The sequence below is a fragment of the Cervus canadensis genome, chromosome 6, assembly GCF_019320065.1.
Source record: "Cervus canadensis isolate Bull #8, Minnesota chromosome 6, ASM1932006v1, whole genome shotgun sequence".
Taxonomy (NCBI): Eukaryota; Metazoa; Chordata; class Mammalia; order Artiodactyla; family Cervidae; genus Cervus; species Cervus canadensis.
Genome location: NC_057391.1, coordinates 50,047,372 through 50,067,056, shown reverse-complemented (window position 1 = coordinate 50,067,056; position 19,685 = coordinate 50,047,372). Strand labels below are relative to the sequence as shown.

General features: G+C 37.6%; 1 protein-coding gene across 4 annotated transcripts in view; it reads right to left on the bottom strand.

Moving 5' to 3' along the window:
* The window catches only part of MNS1 (meiosis specific nuclear structural 1), a 104,779-nt gene that overhangs the window by 60,187 nt on the left and 24,907 nt on the right, over window positions 1–19,685 (bottom strand). For 3 of the 4 annotated variants that reach the window (XM_043471884.1, XM_043471885.1, XM_043471886.1), the window contains one exon: window positions 10,404–10,625. In XM_043471884.1, coding sequence (XP_043327819.1) covers window positions 10,404–10,505 — 102 coding nt within the window. In that variant the 5' untranslated portion in view covers window positions 10,506–10,625. Of the gene's footprint in view, window positions 1–10,403; window positions 10,626–11,383; window positions 11,511–19,685 lie in introns of those variants that run through there. The other variant, XM_043471883.1, reaches the window with a different exon arrangement.

Below are 19,685 nucleotides of genomic sequence, written 5' to 3'. Positions count from 1 at the left end.
ATAAGTAAACAGAGATGAATAGCACAATTATTGAAATTAAAAATACTCTAGAAGGAATCAACAGTACAATAATTGAGGCAGAAGAACAGATAAGTGAGCTGTAAAAGAGAATGGTGGAAATACTGCTGAAGAATAGAATAAAGGAAAAAGAACAAAAAGAAATTGAGGATAGACTCAAGAGACCTTTGGGACAATATTAAACGCACCAACATGTGAGTTATGGGGGTCCCAGAAGAAGAGAAAGAGAAAGGAACTGAGAAAATTTTTTAAGAGATTATAGCTGAAAACTTCCCCAACATGGGAAAGGAAATAGTTAATCAAGTCCAAGATGTGCAGAGAGTCCTTTACAGAATAAAACTAAGGAGAGACACACTGAGACACAAGCTAATCAAGATAACAAGAGATTAAATACAAAGAATATTAAAAGCAGCAAAGAAAAGCAACAAGTAACACAATGGAAAACCCATACAATTAACAGGAGATCTTTCAGCAGAAACTCTGCAGGCCAGAAGGGAATAGCAGGATATATTTAAAGTACTGAAAGAAAAAAAATCTACAACCAAGATATTCTACCCGGCAAGGATCTCATTCAAAATGGATGGAGAAACCTAAAGCTTCACAGACAAGCAAAAGTTAAGAGAATTTAGCACCACCAAACCAGCTTTACAACAAATACTAAAGAGACTTATATAGGCAGTAAATGCAAGAGAAACGAAAGACCTACAAAAACAAACCCAAAACAATTAAGAAAATGTCAACGGGAACATATATATGAATAATTACTTTAAATGTAAACAGATTAAATACACCAACCAAAAGATACAGACTGGTTGAATGGATATAAAAACAAGACCCATATATGTGCTGCCTACAAGAGACCCACTTTAGACCTACAGACACATACAGACTGAAAGTAAAAGGATGGAAAAAGATATTCCATGCAAATGGAAATCAAAAAGAAGCTGGAGTGGCAATTCTTATTTCAGACAAAGTAAACTTTAAAATAAAGAATATTATGAGCAATAAAGAAGGATACTACATAATGATCAAGGGATCAATCCAAGAAGAAGACATAACAATTTTAAATATTTATGCATCCAACACAGGAGCACCTCAATACATAAGGCAGATACTAACAAACATACGAGGGGAAATCGACAGTAACACAGTAATAGTAGGGTACTTGAACACCCTACTTTCACCAATAGACAGATCATCAAAACAGAAAATCAATAAGGAAATACAAACCTTAAATGAAACATTAGACCAAATGGACCTAATTGCTATCTTCAGGACTTTACATCCAAATGCAGAAGAATACATTTTCTTCTCAAATGCACATGGAACATTCTCCAGGACAGACGACATCTTGGGCCACAAATCAAGCAGCAGTAAATTTAAGAAAACTGAAATCATATCAAGCATCTTCTCTGATCATAATAGTATGAGACTAGATATCAACTACAGGAAAAAAAACTGCAAAAAACACAAACACATGAAGATTAAACAGTACACTACTAAATAACAAATAGGTTACTAAAGAAATAAGAAGGGAAATCAAAAGATTCCTAGAAACAAATGACAATGAAAACAGGATGACCCAAAACCTACGGGATACAGCAAAAGCAGTTCTAAGAAGGAAATTTACAGCAATACAATCCTATCTCAAGAAACAAGAAAAACATCGAACAGATTACTCTACATCTAAAGCAGCTGGAAAAAGAAGAAAAAGAACCCCAAAGTCGCAAAAGGAAACAAATCATAAAGATCAGAGCAGAAATAAATGAAAAAGAAATGAAGGAAACAACAGTAAAGATTCATAAAACTAAAAGCTGTTTCTTTGAGAAGATAAACAAAATTGACAAACCATTAGCCAGACTCATCAAGAAAAAAAAGGGAGAAAAATCAACAAAATTAGAAATGAAAAAGGAGAGGTTACAACAGACAACACAGAAATATAACAGTTCATAAGAGAGTACTATGAGCAACTATATGTTAACAAAATGGGACAACCTAGAGGAAATGGACAGATTCTTAGAAATGTTCAACCTACCAAGACTGAACCAGGAAGAAACAGAAATTATGAACAAGCCAATTACAAACAATGAAATTGAAACTGTGATTAAAAATCTCCCAAAAAACAAAAGCCCAGGGCAAGACAACCTCACAGGGGAATTCTATCAAACATTTAGACAACAGCTAATGCCTATTTTTCTGAAACTCTTCCCAAAAATTCCAGAGGAAGGAATACTTCCAAACTCATTCTATGATGCCACAATTACTGATACCAAAACCAAACAAAGAAATCATGAAAAAAGAAAAGTATAGGTCAATATTACTGATGAATATAGATGCAAAAATCCTCAACAAAATTCTGTATATAGCTCTGATGAATTTAACAACACATTAAAAAGATCATAGACCATGATCAAGTCAGGTTTATCCCAGGTATGCAAGGATTCTTCAATATATGCAAATCAATCAATATGATAAACCATATTAACAAATTAAAAGATAAAAACCATATGATAACCTCCAACAGAAAAACCTTTTGACAAAATTCAGCACCCATTTATGACAAAAACTCTTCAAAAAATGGACATAGAAGGAATCTACCTTAGCCTAATAAAGGCCATATACAATGAACCCAGAGCAAACATTGTTATCAATGGGTAGAAACTGAAAGCATTCCCTCTGAGATCAGGAACAAGACAAAGATGCCCACTCTTGCCACTATTATTCAACAGTTTTGGAAGTCCTAGTCACAGCAATCCGAGACAAGAAAGAAATAAAAGGAATCCAGATTGGAAAGGAAAAAGTAAAACTCTATTTACATGACATGATACTATATGTAGAAAACCCTAAAGATATTATCAGAAAATTACTGGAACTAATCAGTGAATTTAGTAAAGTCACAGGATACAAAATCAATACACAGAAATCACTTGCATTCCTATATACTAACAACTGAAAAATCAGAAAGAGAAATTAAGGAATCAATCCCACTTATCATTTGCAACTAAAAGAATAAAATAACTAGGAATAAACCTATCAAAGGAGACAAGAGAGCTATATACAGAAAACTGTAAGACACTGATGAAAGAAATCAAAGATGACATAAACAGATGGAGAGATATTCCATGCTCCTAGGTTGGAAGAATCAATATTGTGAAAATGACTATACTACCAAAAGCAATCTACAGATTCAATGCAATCCCTATCAATTTACCAATGGCATTTTTCACAGAACTAGAACAAAAAATTTCACAATTCGTATGAAAATACAAAAGGTCCCAAATAGCCAAAGCAATCTTGAGAAAGAAGAATAGAAGTATAGCCCAATGAACTAGGCTAGAAAGCCCAGAGATAAACCCATGCATATGTGAGCACCTATCTTTGACAAAGGAGGCAAAAATATACAATGGGGAAAAAAACAGTCTCTTCAATAAGTGGTGCTGGAAGAACTGGACAACTACATGCAAAAGAATGAAATTAGAACACTTCCTAATACCATCCACAAAGATAAACTCAAAACAGATTAAAGACCTAAATGTAAGACCAAAAACTATAAAACTCATAGAAGAAAATATAGGCATAACACTGCATGACATAAATCATAGCAAGATTCTTTATAACCCACCTTCTAGAATAATGGAAATAAAGACAAAAATAAATAAATGGGCCTAATTAAACTTAAATGCAAAAGCTTTCACCTTCACAAACAAGGTAAAAAGATAACCCTCAGAATGGGAGAAAATAATAGCAAATGAAATAGCTGACAAAGAATTAATTTCTAAAATACACAAGTAGCTCATACAACTCAATACCGGAAAAACAAAGAACCCAACCAAAAAGTGGGCAAAAGACCTAAACAGACATTTCTCCAAATAAGACATACAGATGGCTAATAAACATATGAAGAGATGCTCAACATCACTCATGATTAGAGAAATGCACATCAAAACTACAAAGAGATATCACTTCACTCCAGACAGAATGGCCATAATCAAAAGATCCACAAACAAGTGCTGGAGAGGGTGTGGAGAAAACGGAACCCTCCTACACTGCTGTGCTGATACAGCCACTATGGAAGAGAGTACGGAGATCCCTTAAAAAACTAGGAGTAAAACCACCATAGGGCTTCCCTGATAGCTCAGTTGGTAAAGAATCCACCTGCAATGCAGGAGACCCCAGTTCAATTCCTGGGTCAGGAAGATCTGCTGGCAAAGGGACAGGCTACCCACTCCAGTATTCTTGGGCTTCCCTTGTGGCTCAACTGGTAAAGAATCAGCCCGCAATGTGGGAGACATGGGTTTGATCCCTGGGTTGGGAAGATCCCCTTGAAAAGGGAAAGGCTACCCACTCCAGTATTCTGGCCTGGAGAATTCCATAGACTGTATATGTATAGTCCATGGGGTCACAGAGTCAGACATGACTGAGCAACTTTCACTTTTCACAAACCACCATATGTACCAGCAATATCTCATCGAGGCATATACCCTGAGGAAACCAAAACTGAAAAAGAGACATGCACCCCAATGTTCATTGCAGCACTATTTACAATAGACAAAACATAGAATCAACCTAGATGTCTACTGACAGATGAATGGATAAAGAAGCTGTGGTACATATATACGATGGAATATTATTCAGCCATCAAAAGGAACACATTTGAGTCAGTTCTAATGAGGTGGACAAACCTAGAGCCTATTATACAGAGTGAAGTAAGTCAGAAAGAGAAATATAAATATCATATACTGACACATATATATGGAATCTAGAAAGATGGTACTGATGAATTTATTTGCAGGACAGCAATGGAGAAACAGACATAGAGAATAGACCCTATGGATGCAGGGGGAGGGAAGAAGGGAGAGTATGCAGAGAGTAACATGGAAACTTACAATACCATATGTAAAGTGGAGAGCCAACAGGAATTTGCTATATGACTCAGAGAACTCAAACAGGGACAATCTAGAAGGGTGGGATGGGGAAGGAAATGGGAGGGAGGTTCGGGAGGAGAGGCATGGGTATACCTGTAACGATTCTTGTTGATGTTTGACAGAAAAAAACAAAATTCTGTAAAGCAATTATCCTTCAGTTAAAAAATAAAGTGCCCCCCCAAAAAGCAGCAGCAGCTGTGGCACATATATATAATGGAATATTACTTAGCCGTAAAAGGAACACATGTGAGTCAGTTCTAATGAGGTGGATGAACCTAGAACCTATTATGCAGAGGGAAGTAATGTAAGTATGAAAGAGAAAAACAAATGTCATATATTAACACATATATATGGAATCTAGAAAGATGGTATTGATGAGTCTGTATGCAGAGCAGCACTGGAGACTGCTTATATAGAGAACATTGGAGATGCAGATATAGAGAACAGATTTAGGATGTGGTAGAAGGGTGAGGTAGAAGAGGCAGAGGGTTAGATAAACGGAGAGCGGTAGCATGGATTCATATACACTAACATATGTAAATAGGTAGCCAACAGGAATTGCTGTATGGCTCAGGGCAACTCAAACGGGCTCTGTAATAGCCTAGAGGGGTGGAAATGGGCGGGAGATGGGAGGGAGGTTCAGGAGGGAGGGGACATATGTACACCAATGATTAATAGTATGATCAATCAAATCAATACTGTAAACCAATCATCAAAAATAAATATTTTAAACAATGAATCTCAAGAGCATCATGTGGAATAAAAACAGCCTATTCAAAAGTGACAGACATATGATTCCATATATATATGTAGTCACACATGACTGTTTACACAACATTTTTTTAATAACATTCTTGAAATAACAAAATTATAAAGATGGAGAACAAATTAGTGATTGCTGGCATATTGGGGATTGAAGGAAGTGTGTGACGATAATGGGGTATCATGAATGAGGTCTTGGTGGGGATGGAATAGGTCTGTTTCTTGAATGAGGTGGTGGTTGCATAAATGTATACCTTTGATAAAATGACACAGAAGTACATAAGCATAATGCAGCAATGCCACTTTCCAGGATTTTCTATTGTAGTACAGTTATATAAGATGTAATCAATGAAAGAAACTGTCCAGGGGCCAGTGGACAGTACTCCATACTATCTTTGCACCTTGCCAAGGATTAGTAACTAGTTCAACATTAAAAAAAACAACAAATCAATCAGATGTGGGGAGAACAATGAATGTTGACTATAACAAATTAATTGTATTAAAAAACAATCACAAAACAAATAAAAATCAATCAAATAACCACAATGAAGCAGATAGGTAGGAGTGGACCAAAATAACTGTAAAAAAGTGTTTGACAAAGCAAAACACACAAAGAACTGTACCCAAATCTGTAATATAGTAAGTAAATTTGCTGTTCACAAGGGTGCAGGTTAGCAATTCTGAAACTATCTGTATTCTGGAGTTGAAAGAATAAGTAAATATATTACAGATAATGAGAGCCAGATTTCTTTTTGTGGGGAGAATGCAATTACAAATAAATAACGAAAGGGGAAAGACGAAAGTGACCCCTGTAGAGGCAGACCGGAGTCAGCAGTACCAACACAGACTCATGGCTTGTTTTATTAATAAATACATGCAGATAGATACAGACATAAATGTAAACACAGATGTGTGTGCATGGTTATTTTCTAGTTCTTTCCCCTTAGAGTGTTACACTAATAAGGAGCACATCTATCATTCAGACCTTGGTTTCTAAATATCATTCTCCAATGAAAGGAACCATCTCCTTAGAGAACTGGCTGATTCCAAGGCAAGGAAAGAATAAGCTGAGTCTGGAACACCTTCTGGTGCCAGAAACCAAGTAAACTTCATGTGTAGAGAAGGGTCATGTGGCAGGCAATGTCAGCAACCTCTGGGAGATGAAAACTTCAGTCTTACATCTACAAGAACACAAACTCTGCTGAGTAAGTGAGCTGAGAAGAGGCCCCAAGTTCCATATGAGAATGCATCCCAGGCAACACCTTGATTTTAGCCTTGTGAGACCAAGCAGACAATCCAGCTACACCACGTCTGGACTTCTGACCAACAGAAATTGTAAGGTGACAAATGGGTGTTGCTTTAAGCTGCGAAATTTGTGGTAATTTGATACACAGCAACAGAAAAACTAACGTAACAAAAAAACTATAATATTCAAAATAGTCATGGTCAGGAAAGGCAAGAAAAAGGGAGGAATTCTCATAGAATGGAGGAAACTAAGATTGATGGAGACTAAAGAGACCTGACAACTAAACGAAACTTGTGATCTTGGAACACAAAAAAGATGTCAGTGGAAAAACTGATGAAATCTGAATAAATCTCACAATTCAGTTAACAGTACTGTGCCAAGGCTAGTTTCTTCATTTTGATAATTGTTCTATGATTATGTTAGACATTAACATAAAGGGAACTCAGGTTAAGGGGATACAGGATTTTTTAATACTATTTTTGCAACTATTCCATAAGCCTAACTTTATCTCAGAAAGTTAAAAATATACCTATTTCCAAGTTCTGTCTGCTGAAAAGACCTGGAACCAATACAATAATAAGCATATCTAATACCCAAGAATAATAAGCATATCTAAACCCAACTTGTCTCTAAATATTATTTCCACTAAAAAATAATAGAATTCCTTAGTACAATGGCCAATTCCAGGTGTAAATAAAGAAGTTTATAAGATGAGCCTTGTATTAGTTTTCCAGAGAAACAGAAACAATATAATAGGGAATCAGATCAAGCAATTTTGGAAATGAGCAAGTCCCAAGATCTGCAGGGTGAGTTGGAAAGCTGGATGAGGACAGCCAGTTGGTTTAGTTCTAGTCTAAGTTCAAAGGCCAGACAGCCAGTGGTGTAGCTCCTGTCAGAAGGATTTTAGGCTTGAGACTTGAGCTGATATTTCAGTCCAAGTGTGAAGACAGGAAAAATGTTAATAATCCATCTGGAAGGCAATCAGGGAGGAGCCATTTCCTCTCACTTGGCTTTTTTGTTCTATTCAGGCCTTCACTGATTGGATGAAGCTCACCCACACTAGGGGGAAAATCTGCTTTATCCAATTTACTAATTTAAATGTTAATCTCATCTAAAAACACCCAAAATAATGTTTGACCAAATATCTGGGCACCACATGGCCCAGTCCAGTTGACACATAAAATTAACCATCCCTAGGCTGTAACATTTTATTCTGACAAAAACCAAGGAAGCTACCACAGATTACGGAAGTCTTGTCAAAAGGACACAGAGCAACAAAAAGGCATCCACTGGCCAAAGGTAGGACAATTTGAGTGTGAAAATGAATAATAAATACAATTAATTCAAGTATTAAATTAATTAAATCAAATTAATTAATCGAGTAGTAAATTAAAGACCCACGAGTCCATAGAGATAATTTTAAAAAGAGAAAAAGTCCAAAGCTAAAGAAAACAAAATTTTAAAAAACAACACAGGCATACACCAATGGAAGTAACTAGGACACCAATTCTTACTCTGATAATTATTGATCTCCCTTTCCAGTAAAAACTGTATTTCAGGGTACCAAATTACACTTTTCTGTTGTTTTTAAACAACAAAATTAAAAAAACAGTGTTTCACAACCCCTAATACAGAAAAAAGATTCATTTGTGAAACCACAGATTCAAGTTTGGTGGGGTCTTTACAACAGAGGAACCAGGCTGTCTCTCTAAATCCACTGATCAACATTAGCACCAGCTAGTGGATTACAATATCAAGGATAGCACTGCCATGGAGTGACTGCCAAAACGTTGTACATAAATCTATTATGAGATGGTTGATATGAGTTTGAGCAAGCTCCCCGAGTTGGTGATGGACAGGGAAGCCTGGTGTGCTACAGTCCATGGGGTCGCAAAGAGTCGGACATGACTGAGCAACTGAACTGAAATCTAATCATGTCTTTACGGCTAACTTTCATTTAAAGGAAATATGAGAGATAGAAGAACAAAGTAAAGGAACTACTGAGAAAGCCAACAAATAAATACAGAAAGTGGGATATCCTATTAAACAACTGACCGAGCAAGTTAAACACATGTTAAAAACAAGTTAAAAACATGAAGTTAAAGAAATAAAGTACAAGTACAAGGGAAGGGCTGTTTTAGAGAAAGAGGGATCTGACATAACCAAATACACTGTATCAACCTTGTTTGGATCTTGATTGAGTTGTAAAATCTGTCTTTTAACATACAGAAATTTGACTATGGAATGGTATTAAATGATGCCTAGAATTTATTTATTGATAATTTTATTAGGTAAGATAGTGGCATTATGCTGCTATGTTTAAAAAAAATCCGTATTTTATAAGATGTATACTGAAGTATGCAAGAGAGACTTGATACAATACCTGGGATTTTCTTAAAAACTAAAGAAAAAATAAGAATAAAAAGAATGGGAGAAAAAATCTAATAATCCCTAAGAATATTCTTGCCCAGGGTTAAAAAGTCATGTCTAAGCTTCTGAAATTTGAAACTCAGAAGGATGAATACCACTTTTAAAACTTGTTTTTGCCATTCCCTATATCTTACAAAATGTTGACCATACAGCAGACACTAAAAGAATACATAAATATCAGATACCTTTTTCACATTTATAAGAACTCCTTTCTTTTCTTGTTGGTTTCCCTTTTTCTACCTCCCTCATCCCTTAAAATATTCAGAAATTTCCACTCAAAAGCTGTCTCCAAACTTTAGCAGTTACATAATTACATATTACACCCTAATTCTTTCTTTTTTCTTTTCTTTTTTTTTGGCAGCATTTTGTGGCATCCTAGTTCCCCAACCAGGGATCAAACCCATGTCCCCTACATTGGGGGCATGGAGTCTAAATCATTGGACTGCCAGGGAAGTTCCAGACAAAGTAAATTCATAGCTAATAATATGTGTTCATTTTCTACCACTTAAAATACATGTTTAATATCTGTAAATTCAAAACAGGTGTTCTTAAGTTTTTGTCTTTAGAATTTTATGGAAGACAACAGAACTACACTTAAACCATGGAAGTCAGTAATTAGAGATTTCATATTTTGGGGGACAAAAAATCCTGAGTGCTTACTCTTCCAGGCCTTATTCTAAGAGCTTTGCCTATATTAATTATTAAAACAGTACTAACTGATTATTAAAACAATCCTATGACGTAGGTACTATTATTATTCTTATTTTCTCAATGAGTCAGACAAAGTAAAAGCAACTTACTCAAGGGTCCATAGCTAACATATCCAATACCAGGACTCAAAAGTACACAGTCTAGCTCCAAAACCCCAGCTTTTTACCACTACACTGAGCTGACTCACAGGGAGGTATCCTTTGCCTGATGCTTATCCTATCTGCTCCATTTCAGTATTAACAGTTGGCTTTCATTGTTTCCAAAGAGAAAATGAACAGAAAAATGATATAAGAATTAATAGTAAAACTTACCTTTTGAATGGCCTCTTCCATATCCAACTCAAATTGTTCATCCTGTAATAATCTGAGGAAGCTTTTGCGCTCAGCCCTGTCATCATTCTCACTCTGCACCATTCGGTCCCTGGTTTGATTCTGTAGCCTTTGTAGTGCCTCGACCTGCAATTTTTTGCAATAGCTTATATCTACTAAATTCTGATGCCTTTCACTGAAATTCAAAGCTCTCCTTTTGGAAGCCTAAAATGGAGAAGGGAAAACAAACCAAAAAAAGCATACTTTGGTATTCCAGGATCTAATTTGTAAAAATACATTGATGTAGCCCCAGAAACAAATGAAACTGTAATAAACGAAAGGAGTTTGGCTTCCTCTCCAAATTCAGAGACATAACAAAAAAGCAATGTGGTAGACCAAAAAAAAAATTTTTTTTAAGATGTATCAATGAAGCAGGTACTATTTGTGTTCCCCATCTTATAGATGAGGCATGCAAAGTTAAAGCAACTTGACTCAAGTTTCCTCAGCCAATAAACAGCCAAATTAGAGTTCTAAGACGCGCAGCTGAGTTCTATATACCCAGTTCTTTACCGCTACGCAGGGAATACCTCCTCATTCCATCCTCTACTCCTTCCCCCTTGGCCGTGAAGTGCGGTTCAAAAGCCGCTCACGTTTCTCTAATGCACATTAAATAAGTCAACCCGCTATTTATTCATTCGCTCTCTTCTGGAGCTTTATTTCCACTCATTTGTTCAGCAGTTCTTAAACATCTCCCAAATTTCCAGAAACGTGGGAAGCAATAATTTTTTGCCGGGCAGATCAAATGAGGGGCGGGGCGGGGGTCAGCCAGCACGCGCGTCGCTTAAATACCAGCACCTGAGGTCTCTGAGGTACGATTTTCCCATTTAATTCTCCGATAGGCACTTCAAATCCTTTTTTAGAAGCAGGCTGGCTCTAAACTAGAATCAAATCAATAGACAACCGAGTAGTTTCGGCATGCTTACCATCTCGGCAGACTAAACTCCCCTTCTCCCTCTCGGGCGGCTACAACCTCCAGCAGAAAACCCAAACACCAGTAGGGCTCTCTGGTGTCCGCGCGGTTTCCCAGCAACCGCCACCGCGGCTTGCCCGCCCGAACCTTGACTACGCTCAATGTCGCCGCTTCCCATTGGACGCAGCAGTACCCAATCAGTACTGAGCTTCTTGAGAGGCTGGCAGGAGGGCTACTCCAAGGGTTTAAAGGAGACAGGCGGGAGTTCCAAATGTATCATAGTGCAAGGCATTTGCAGTCTGTTAGGAGCCCAAGATTCCTCCCAAGGGACGAAGTGTGGGCTTAGTGGAGTTTGGAACCAAGTTGAAATGTAGAAACTGTTTACTGAGAAGTACGCCAAACCCCTATGTAAGACAATGCGGGAGATCTGTGTTCAACCCCTGGGTTGGGAAGATCCCTTGGAGGAGGGCATGGCAACCCACTCCAGTGTTCTTGCCTGGAGAATCCTCATGGACATAGGAGCCTGGTGGGCTTCAGTCGTTAGGGTCGCAAAGAGTCGGACACGACTGAGCAACTAAGCACCTATGTAAGACATGAGACCAAAGGCACTTTCCTTACACAGAACATGTTACAACCTCAGTGCCTGTTGTACAGGGCTGATGACCGCCTAGGTCCTCAGCAATGGGAGGCACCGTCACGGTGGATAATTATTGATTAATAACCACTGTGGGTGGCCCACAGAAGCTGTAAAAACATGGGCCACATGGATCTCATTCCAGGAACCAATAAGAGAGCAGATATATAATGGCAGGAATGTTGGTCAGTTTTATTTTACTGGCAAGTTAGACAGTGAAGCCTGTTTTAAATGGAAGAACTTAAGAACAGGAATGGGTCAGAGAAATTAGTCAAATGTATTGATTTTAGAAATGACATTTATAGAAATCATGTCAAAACTAAAATTTAAAAAAATTTTAAGGTAGGTAGTGTGTGAACTTGACTTGGTCTGCGCTATCAAATTAAACTCCATCTTGTGTAGCAATGTCTGCTTAAATATTAATAATAAGACTTGTAGTTTAAGCTCCAAAATATAAAAACTTGGAAGTTTTCACTTCCCTCCTGACTACCACATAAAGCTAGGTAAACTTGAAACTAATAACTTTTCTTGCATTCATCATACAGCTGAGGTCAAAGGGCAACCCACCACCCTGAAATCTGCAGAGAGGTAAATACAGAGAGTCACAGTCAAGACCTGCTTATCTGGATCAGGAGCCCCTGAAGCCATGAATTAGGAATAATTAAATTTTAATTTTTATGGATTTCTAGAGACTGAGTATGAACTAAAGTCAGTGAAACTAGTGGGGACTACAGTATTAGAGAGGTCCCCACACTTCCATAGGTTTTGCCTCCAGTAATCTCAGCAGGTTCTCACAATGAAAAACCGAGAATGGGCTCCCATGGCTCTAACGGGATTAAGAAGAAGCATTTCACAATGTAATATTCAACCCTCTGGAAACCCTTCTCTGCAATAAAGACTTACTTTCCAGAGGAAAAGATTTCACCAGCACCTTATTTCACCTGGGGCAAGGATATTTCTCTGCCTCCAGCCTCCTCCAGCCTTCCTGTCTCATCTAAGGGGAGAAAATGGGATCTAAGAAATATTTGTGAAGGTCATAGCCCAGGGACACAGCTCTACTGAAAGATTTAATCATAAAATCATAGAATGCTTCCCCTTTCCCACATTTGATCACCACACCAACAATGCTCCAGTGTATAACAGCTGACTGCAGCTGAAGTCCTCCAAAACACTCACTCTGGGAGACAGAAGAGGAGGCAGAGGAGTAAGACAGGAAGATCACCATCCTCCCCACAAATACATGAAAACGCCCCCTCTGTCTAACAGTGGATTTGTAGGGAATCCAAAGACAACAGGAGACAAAAACATGAGAGGGATTTGAAGCCTCTGGAACCTACAGCTATAGCAAAACACAGTCTAACTCACAGCCATATAATAAAGGAACCACACTCCAAAGCTCTGTTTACCTCAGTCCCTGTTACCCAATAAGTATATTGCCCAGCTTTCAACAACAAATTAGAGGGCTAACAGCAGACTGTTAAGAGGGAAGGGAAAGCACACTCTGAAAAGCAAAGTAAGCATTAGAATTAGACTCAGCCATCACACACATTTGGGATTAAACAAGAATTTAAAATAACTACGATAAATATACTAAAGGATCTGACAGAAAAAGTGGACAACACACAAATGAAAGAGTAATTTAAGCAGAGAAATGAAAACTCTTAAGAATCCAAAGGAAATTGTAGAAATCAAATACACTGTAACAAATGAAGAATGCCTTTAATAGGATATCAGTAGAGTGGACACCACTGAAAAGAGAATCAGTGAGCTGGAACATGCATCAATAGAAACCTCCCAAACTGAAATGCAGAGATGAATAGCAAATAGATAATCTTAATAGGCTTTTAGACCTCACCTTAGACTCAATTTGTTCTCTAACATCAGAAGAGGACTTATGTGAGTGTGAGTGAATGTGTGTGTGTAGGGAGAAGACTATGTTTCTGTCTTTTGAGAGTCTTATAAATGCAGTTATTACAAAAGTAAAACTGTTGACAGGGTGTGTACAGTACAAAACATTTTGAAATCAGGATGCAACTACTATTTGCATTTAATCCCATTATTCTAACAACTTCACCAAGTACTCTCCACAAATTTGTTGTTGTTGTTGTTGTTATTTTGAACACTGGTGTTCTCCAAGCATTTAAAATAGTACTTGGCATATAGTAAGTGATAGATAAATATTTGTTAAACGAACAAATTATTGAAATTGTATTACTGTTATGCACACAGGAGAAAGCTCTACCAGCTATAACTCAATTTTATTTACATTTTCAAAGAGAACTTTGGTTTTATCATTTCTATTTTTTTATATTTACAAGTCCATTCTTTTCTGCTCTTACTATCATTATTTTCTTCTCTGTTTGTTTTGGGCTTAATTTGATCTTAATTTTATAGTTTCATAAGGTGAAAACTTAAATTTTTAAGACTATCCTTCTTGGGAATTCCCTGGAGGTCAGAGTTTTAAAGGGCTTCCCTGGTGGCTCAGACAGTAAAGAATCTGCCTGTGATGCAGGAGACCTGGGTTTGATCCCTGGGTGGGGAAGATCCCCTAGAGAAGGGAATGGCTACTTGCTCCAGTATTCTTGCCTGGAGAATTCCATGGACAGAGGAGTCTGGTGGGCTACAATCCATAGGATTGCATAGTTGGACACGACTGAGTGACTAAGACACACACACTGGGGTTAAAACTCAAAGTTTCCATTATAGGGGGTAAGGATTCAATCCCTGGTCAGGGAACTAAGATCCCACATGCCACGTAGTGTGGCCAAAAAAAAAAGGACCATCTTCTTTTCAAATATGAATGTATAACTTATAATTCTCTCTAAGCCTAGCTTTAGCTGCCTCCCACGGATTTTGATGTGTTGTAATTCTCAATTGTTCAATTAAAAATAGTCAAAGACTTCTTTGACCCATGAACTATTTAAGAGCGTTTTGTTAACTTTCTCAACAGTTCAGATTGTCCAGATGTCTTTTTGTTATTAATTTCTGGTTTAATTCCATTATGGTCAGAGAACATACTTTGACTTCAAATCTTTTTAATTGAAGTTTGTTTTATTGTTCAGAATACAGTCTTTTCTGGTGAATGTTTCATATGTTCTTGAAAAGAATACATAATCTGGTGTTTGGGGTGAGGTGTTCAACAAGGTCAAGGTGACTGAGAACGCTGTTCAAGATGACTGAGAATGCTGTTCAAGCTTTCTATATCCTCAACACTCCTCTCAGTAATTGCTTTGCGTTATCAATTACTGAGAGGAGTGTTGAAGTAGCCAAGAATAACTGTGGATTTGCTTATTTCTCTTTTCAGTTTTTTTTTTTTGCTACATATATTTTAGAGCTCTATTGTTAAATGTATACATCTTTAGGATTATTAGGTCCTAAAAACATTTTGACATTAACATTTTGAAATGACCCTCTTTTTCTCTGGTAATGTTCTTTTCTTTTTGAAATCTTTTTGATATTAATATAGGCACTCCAGTTTTTATTTAACTAATATTTATATATCTTTCTCCATGCTTTTACTTTTAATCTTTTATATTTAAATTGGATTGCCTGTAGATAGCATATAGTTGGGTGCTACTTTTTTATTCAGTCTGACAATCACCATCCTTTAATTGGTGTGTTTATACTATTTACATTTATATATCATTATGGGTTTGTATGGATTGATAGCTACAATTTTGCAAATTTTAAAATATTTGTTGCATCTGTTGTATATTCATTTTTCTCTTTTTCTTTTTGATTATTTTTTGTGATGCCATTTCATTTTCATTATCAGCTTATTATTTATACCTCTAATTTTTTAGTGATTTCCCTATGATTTAGTATAAATATATATATTTAAATACTCAGATATTGTAATTCTGCTTCACTTGTCATGTGTAAACCTTAAAACACTTTAACTTCAATTCTTCCATCCCATCTTTTCTGCTATTATCATATATTTTATTTTTATGTATGTAAATCCACAATATATATGTTACCACATATGTTAGACTGTTTGATATTCTCTCAGAGCTCTCAAATGCTCTATTTTTTCCCTCCTCCAATCTTTCTTTGTGTTTCAGTTTAGGTAATTTTTATTTTTACATCTTCAAATTTACTGACTCATTCCTCAGTTGCATTAAGGCCTCAGATAAGCCTGTCAAAGGCATTCTTCATGTTCATTAGTATTTAGTTTGTATTTAGTATCTTCATTAGCTGTTAGTTTCCATCTTCTCACCTAAAAGCACTCATCTTCTCACATATATTGTCTATCTTTTCCATTGGAGACTTTAACATATTAATTATAGTATTTAAATTTTTCTGCTGGTTTCACCATCTAGGTCATATGAATTTTTTTCTGTTGATTGCTTCATCTTAATACACCTTTTATAAGTTTTGTTGTACTTTTTATGCATGTGTGTGTGTCATACTTTTTGATTGAATGACAGACATCATATGTAAGACAGTAAAGACTGAGCTAAGTCATATTTACACCTGGTAATAAGCATGTCCATTCTCCTACCTTTAATGTAGGAGACTGAGTTTGTAGAGTCAGGAATTAAGCTGGATTTGAACATTATCTTCAGTACACAGTATCTTCAAATTTCTCTCCTGTTATCTTGTGCTTATGTTGGGGGTTGGTTTTCCAGAGAGCTTCTCTCAACACTCCTGCCTCACCCTTAGCATCGGGTCTTCCCTGGGTTCCTGCAGGTCGGAGCGTCTCTCCACACTCATCTCCTCCCCCAGCAGCATATCTCTCTTCTTGGTGGCTCCTGCTTGCTAGCTAGGAAGTGGTAAGAAGAGGGTCCTCTGTTATCTTGATCCAGTCTCAGCACTTTAGACAGACCTTGGCACACTAGGTCTCTGGTTTGGGGGGGTCTCATACCCTGGAAAAACTTTTCTTAATGGTTAAGTGTTCACTATATCCTCTTAGCCTTTAAAGAAAGTCTGATGCCATCAACCTGACCTGTAACAGCTTATATGTCTACCCCTTCAGATTTCTTCTTCAAACTTTTGCCAAAATGGATTTCTCTGAGCTTGTTCTTGTTGACAGGGAGAGGGGGTGCTTGTATATCTGGATTTCTTAATAAGACTATGTGATGACTGAAAGTCCACCAGCTATCGTGCCAATGAGCTAACACATGCTCTGGATGGCATGGCAGAAACATAGAAGGAACCCTGGTTCTTTATGACCACGGAGCTACCACTCCAGCCCTGGGTTGCCTAGCTCAGCACTTCATGTTGTCTGAAAGAAAAGTAAACTCATCTGTCTAAGCTTTTGTGTCCTCTGTTCCACTGGGATTCTATTGGCTATCCAAATGTAATTCCTAACTGATACAATCACTATCTCTGGTTAATTTCATGGGTGAAAATGAAAAAATAAATTTGCAATATTCATTGCCTTTTAAAATCAATGTTTGATTTTAAAGATGATGAGTATTTAGATTTCCTTTCTCACATTTGCCTCTCTCCCTTTTTTATCTTTTAGAAGTTACTAGCCAGTTTCCTTCCCTTAATCCCTGCAATCTTGGGAGTTTTGATCACAATTTTTGATTTTTGTTTTTTTTTCCTCCAAGATAGCTATGCAGGGACTTCCTTGGTGGTCCAGTGGCTGAGACTTTGTGCTCTGAATGCATGGGGCCTGGGTTCAATCCCTGGTCAGGACCTAGGTCCCACAAGCCACAATGAAGAGCATGGTGTAACTAAAAGTCCTGGATGCCTCAACTAAGACCCAGTGCAGCCAAATAAAAAGATAATTAAAACACACACACACACAAAAACCCCAGGATATCCATGTAGCATGCTTGTCCAGTAATTTCATAATGCCCAGAGTCATGAAATTGTTATCTAAAAATTGGCACTTGCCATCTACCTCTACAAGGATTAAGTCACTATTCATTGCAGTCACTGACCTGCAACACATCCTGAAAAGGAGTTTAGGGTGCAGATAAGAAATAAGGCACTCTGTGCTCTGGGAACAACTGGCAGAACAAGCTTTCAGATAGTTAGATATTTTCAGAAGATTTTATGAGTTCAAAATAAAAAATACCTGCATCTTCTCATATGTCAGTAGTCAGTTCAGTTCAGTCACTCAGTTGTGTCCAACTCTTTGCGACCCCATGAACCACAGCACGCCAGGCCTCCCTGTCCATCACCAACTCCCGGAGTTTACTCAAACTCATGCCCATCGAGTCGGTGATGCCATCCAGCCATCTCATCCTCTGTCGTCCCCTTCTCCTCCTGCCCCCAATCCCTCCCAGCATCAGGGTCTTTTCCAGTGAGTCAACTCTTTGCATGAGGTGGCCAGAGTATTGGAGTTTCAGCTTCAGCATCAGTCCTTCCAGTGAACACCCAGGATGATCTCTTTTAGGATGGACTGGTTGGATCTCCTTGCAGTCCAAGGGACTCTCAAGAGTCTTCTCCAAGACCACAGTTCAAAAGCATCAATTCTTCTGCACTCAGCTTTCTTTACAGTCCAACTCTCACATCCATACATGACCACTGGAAAAACCATAGCCTTGACTAGACAGACCTTTGTTGGCAAAGTAATGTCTCTGCTTTTTAATATGCTATCTAGGTTGGTCATAACTTTCCTTCCAAGGAGTAAGAATCTTTTAATTTCATGGCTGCAGTCACCATCTGCAGTGATTTTGGAGCCCAGAAAAATAAAGTCTGACACTGTTTCACTGTCTCCTCATCTATTTCCCATGAGGTAATGGGACCAGATGCCATGATCTTAGTTTTCTGAATGTTAAGCTTTAGGCCAACTTTTTCACTCTCCTCTTTCGCTTTCATCAAGAGGCTTTTTAGTTCTCTTCACTTTCTGCCATAAGGGTGGTGTCATCTGCATATCTGAGGTTTTTGTCATTTCTCCCAGCAATCTTGATTCCAGCTTGTGCTTCCTCCAGCCCAGCATTTCTCATGATGTACTCTGCATATAAGTTAAATAAGCAGGGTGACAATATACAGCCTTGACATACTCCTTTTCCTATTTGGAACCAGTCTGTTGTTCCATGTCCAGTTCTAACTGTTGCTTCCTGACCTCCATACAGGTTTCTCAAGAGGCAGGTCAGGTAGTCTGGTATTCCCATCTCTTTCAGAATTTTCCACAGTTTATTGTGATCCACACAGTCCAAGGCTTTGGCGTAGTCAATAAAGCAGAAATAGATGTTTTTCTGGAACTCTCTAGCTTTTTCGATGATCCAGCAGATGGATATTGGCGATTTGACCTCTGGTTCCTCTGCCTTTTCTAAAACCAGCTTGAACATCTGGAAGTTCTCGGTTCACATATTGCTGAAACCTGGCTTGGAGAATCTTGAGCATTACTTTACTAATGTGTGAGTTGAGTGCAATTGTGTGGTAGTTTGAGCATTCTTTGGGATTGGAATGAAAACTGACCTTTTCCAGTCCTGTGGCCATATGTAGTAAGCACCAAAATCATTAATGGAGACATCTGCTCCTCATGACTAGCAGCAATATTCATGAAACTTGCAGTAACCTTCTACATGTGTGCTTGACTGCATGTACCCCCTCCACTAAAATCACATAAAATATGGAACCTCTCCCTACCTCTTCAGAGCAATTCCTCAGAGCTATCTGGGATGCTGTCTCCCAGACTATAGCCCTCATTTTTCCCCAAATAAAACTGAAATCACAACTCCAACACTGTGCATATTTTCAGTCAACATCATTTACAAAT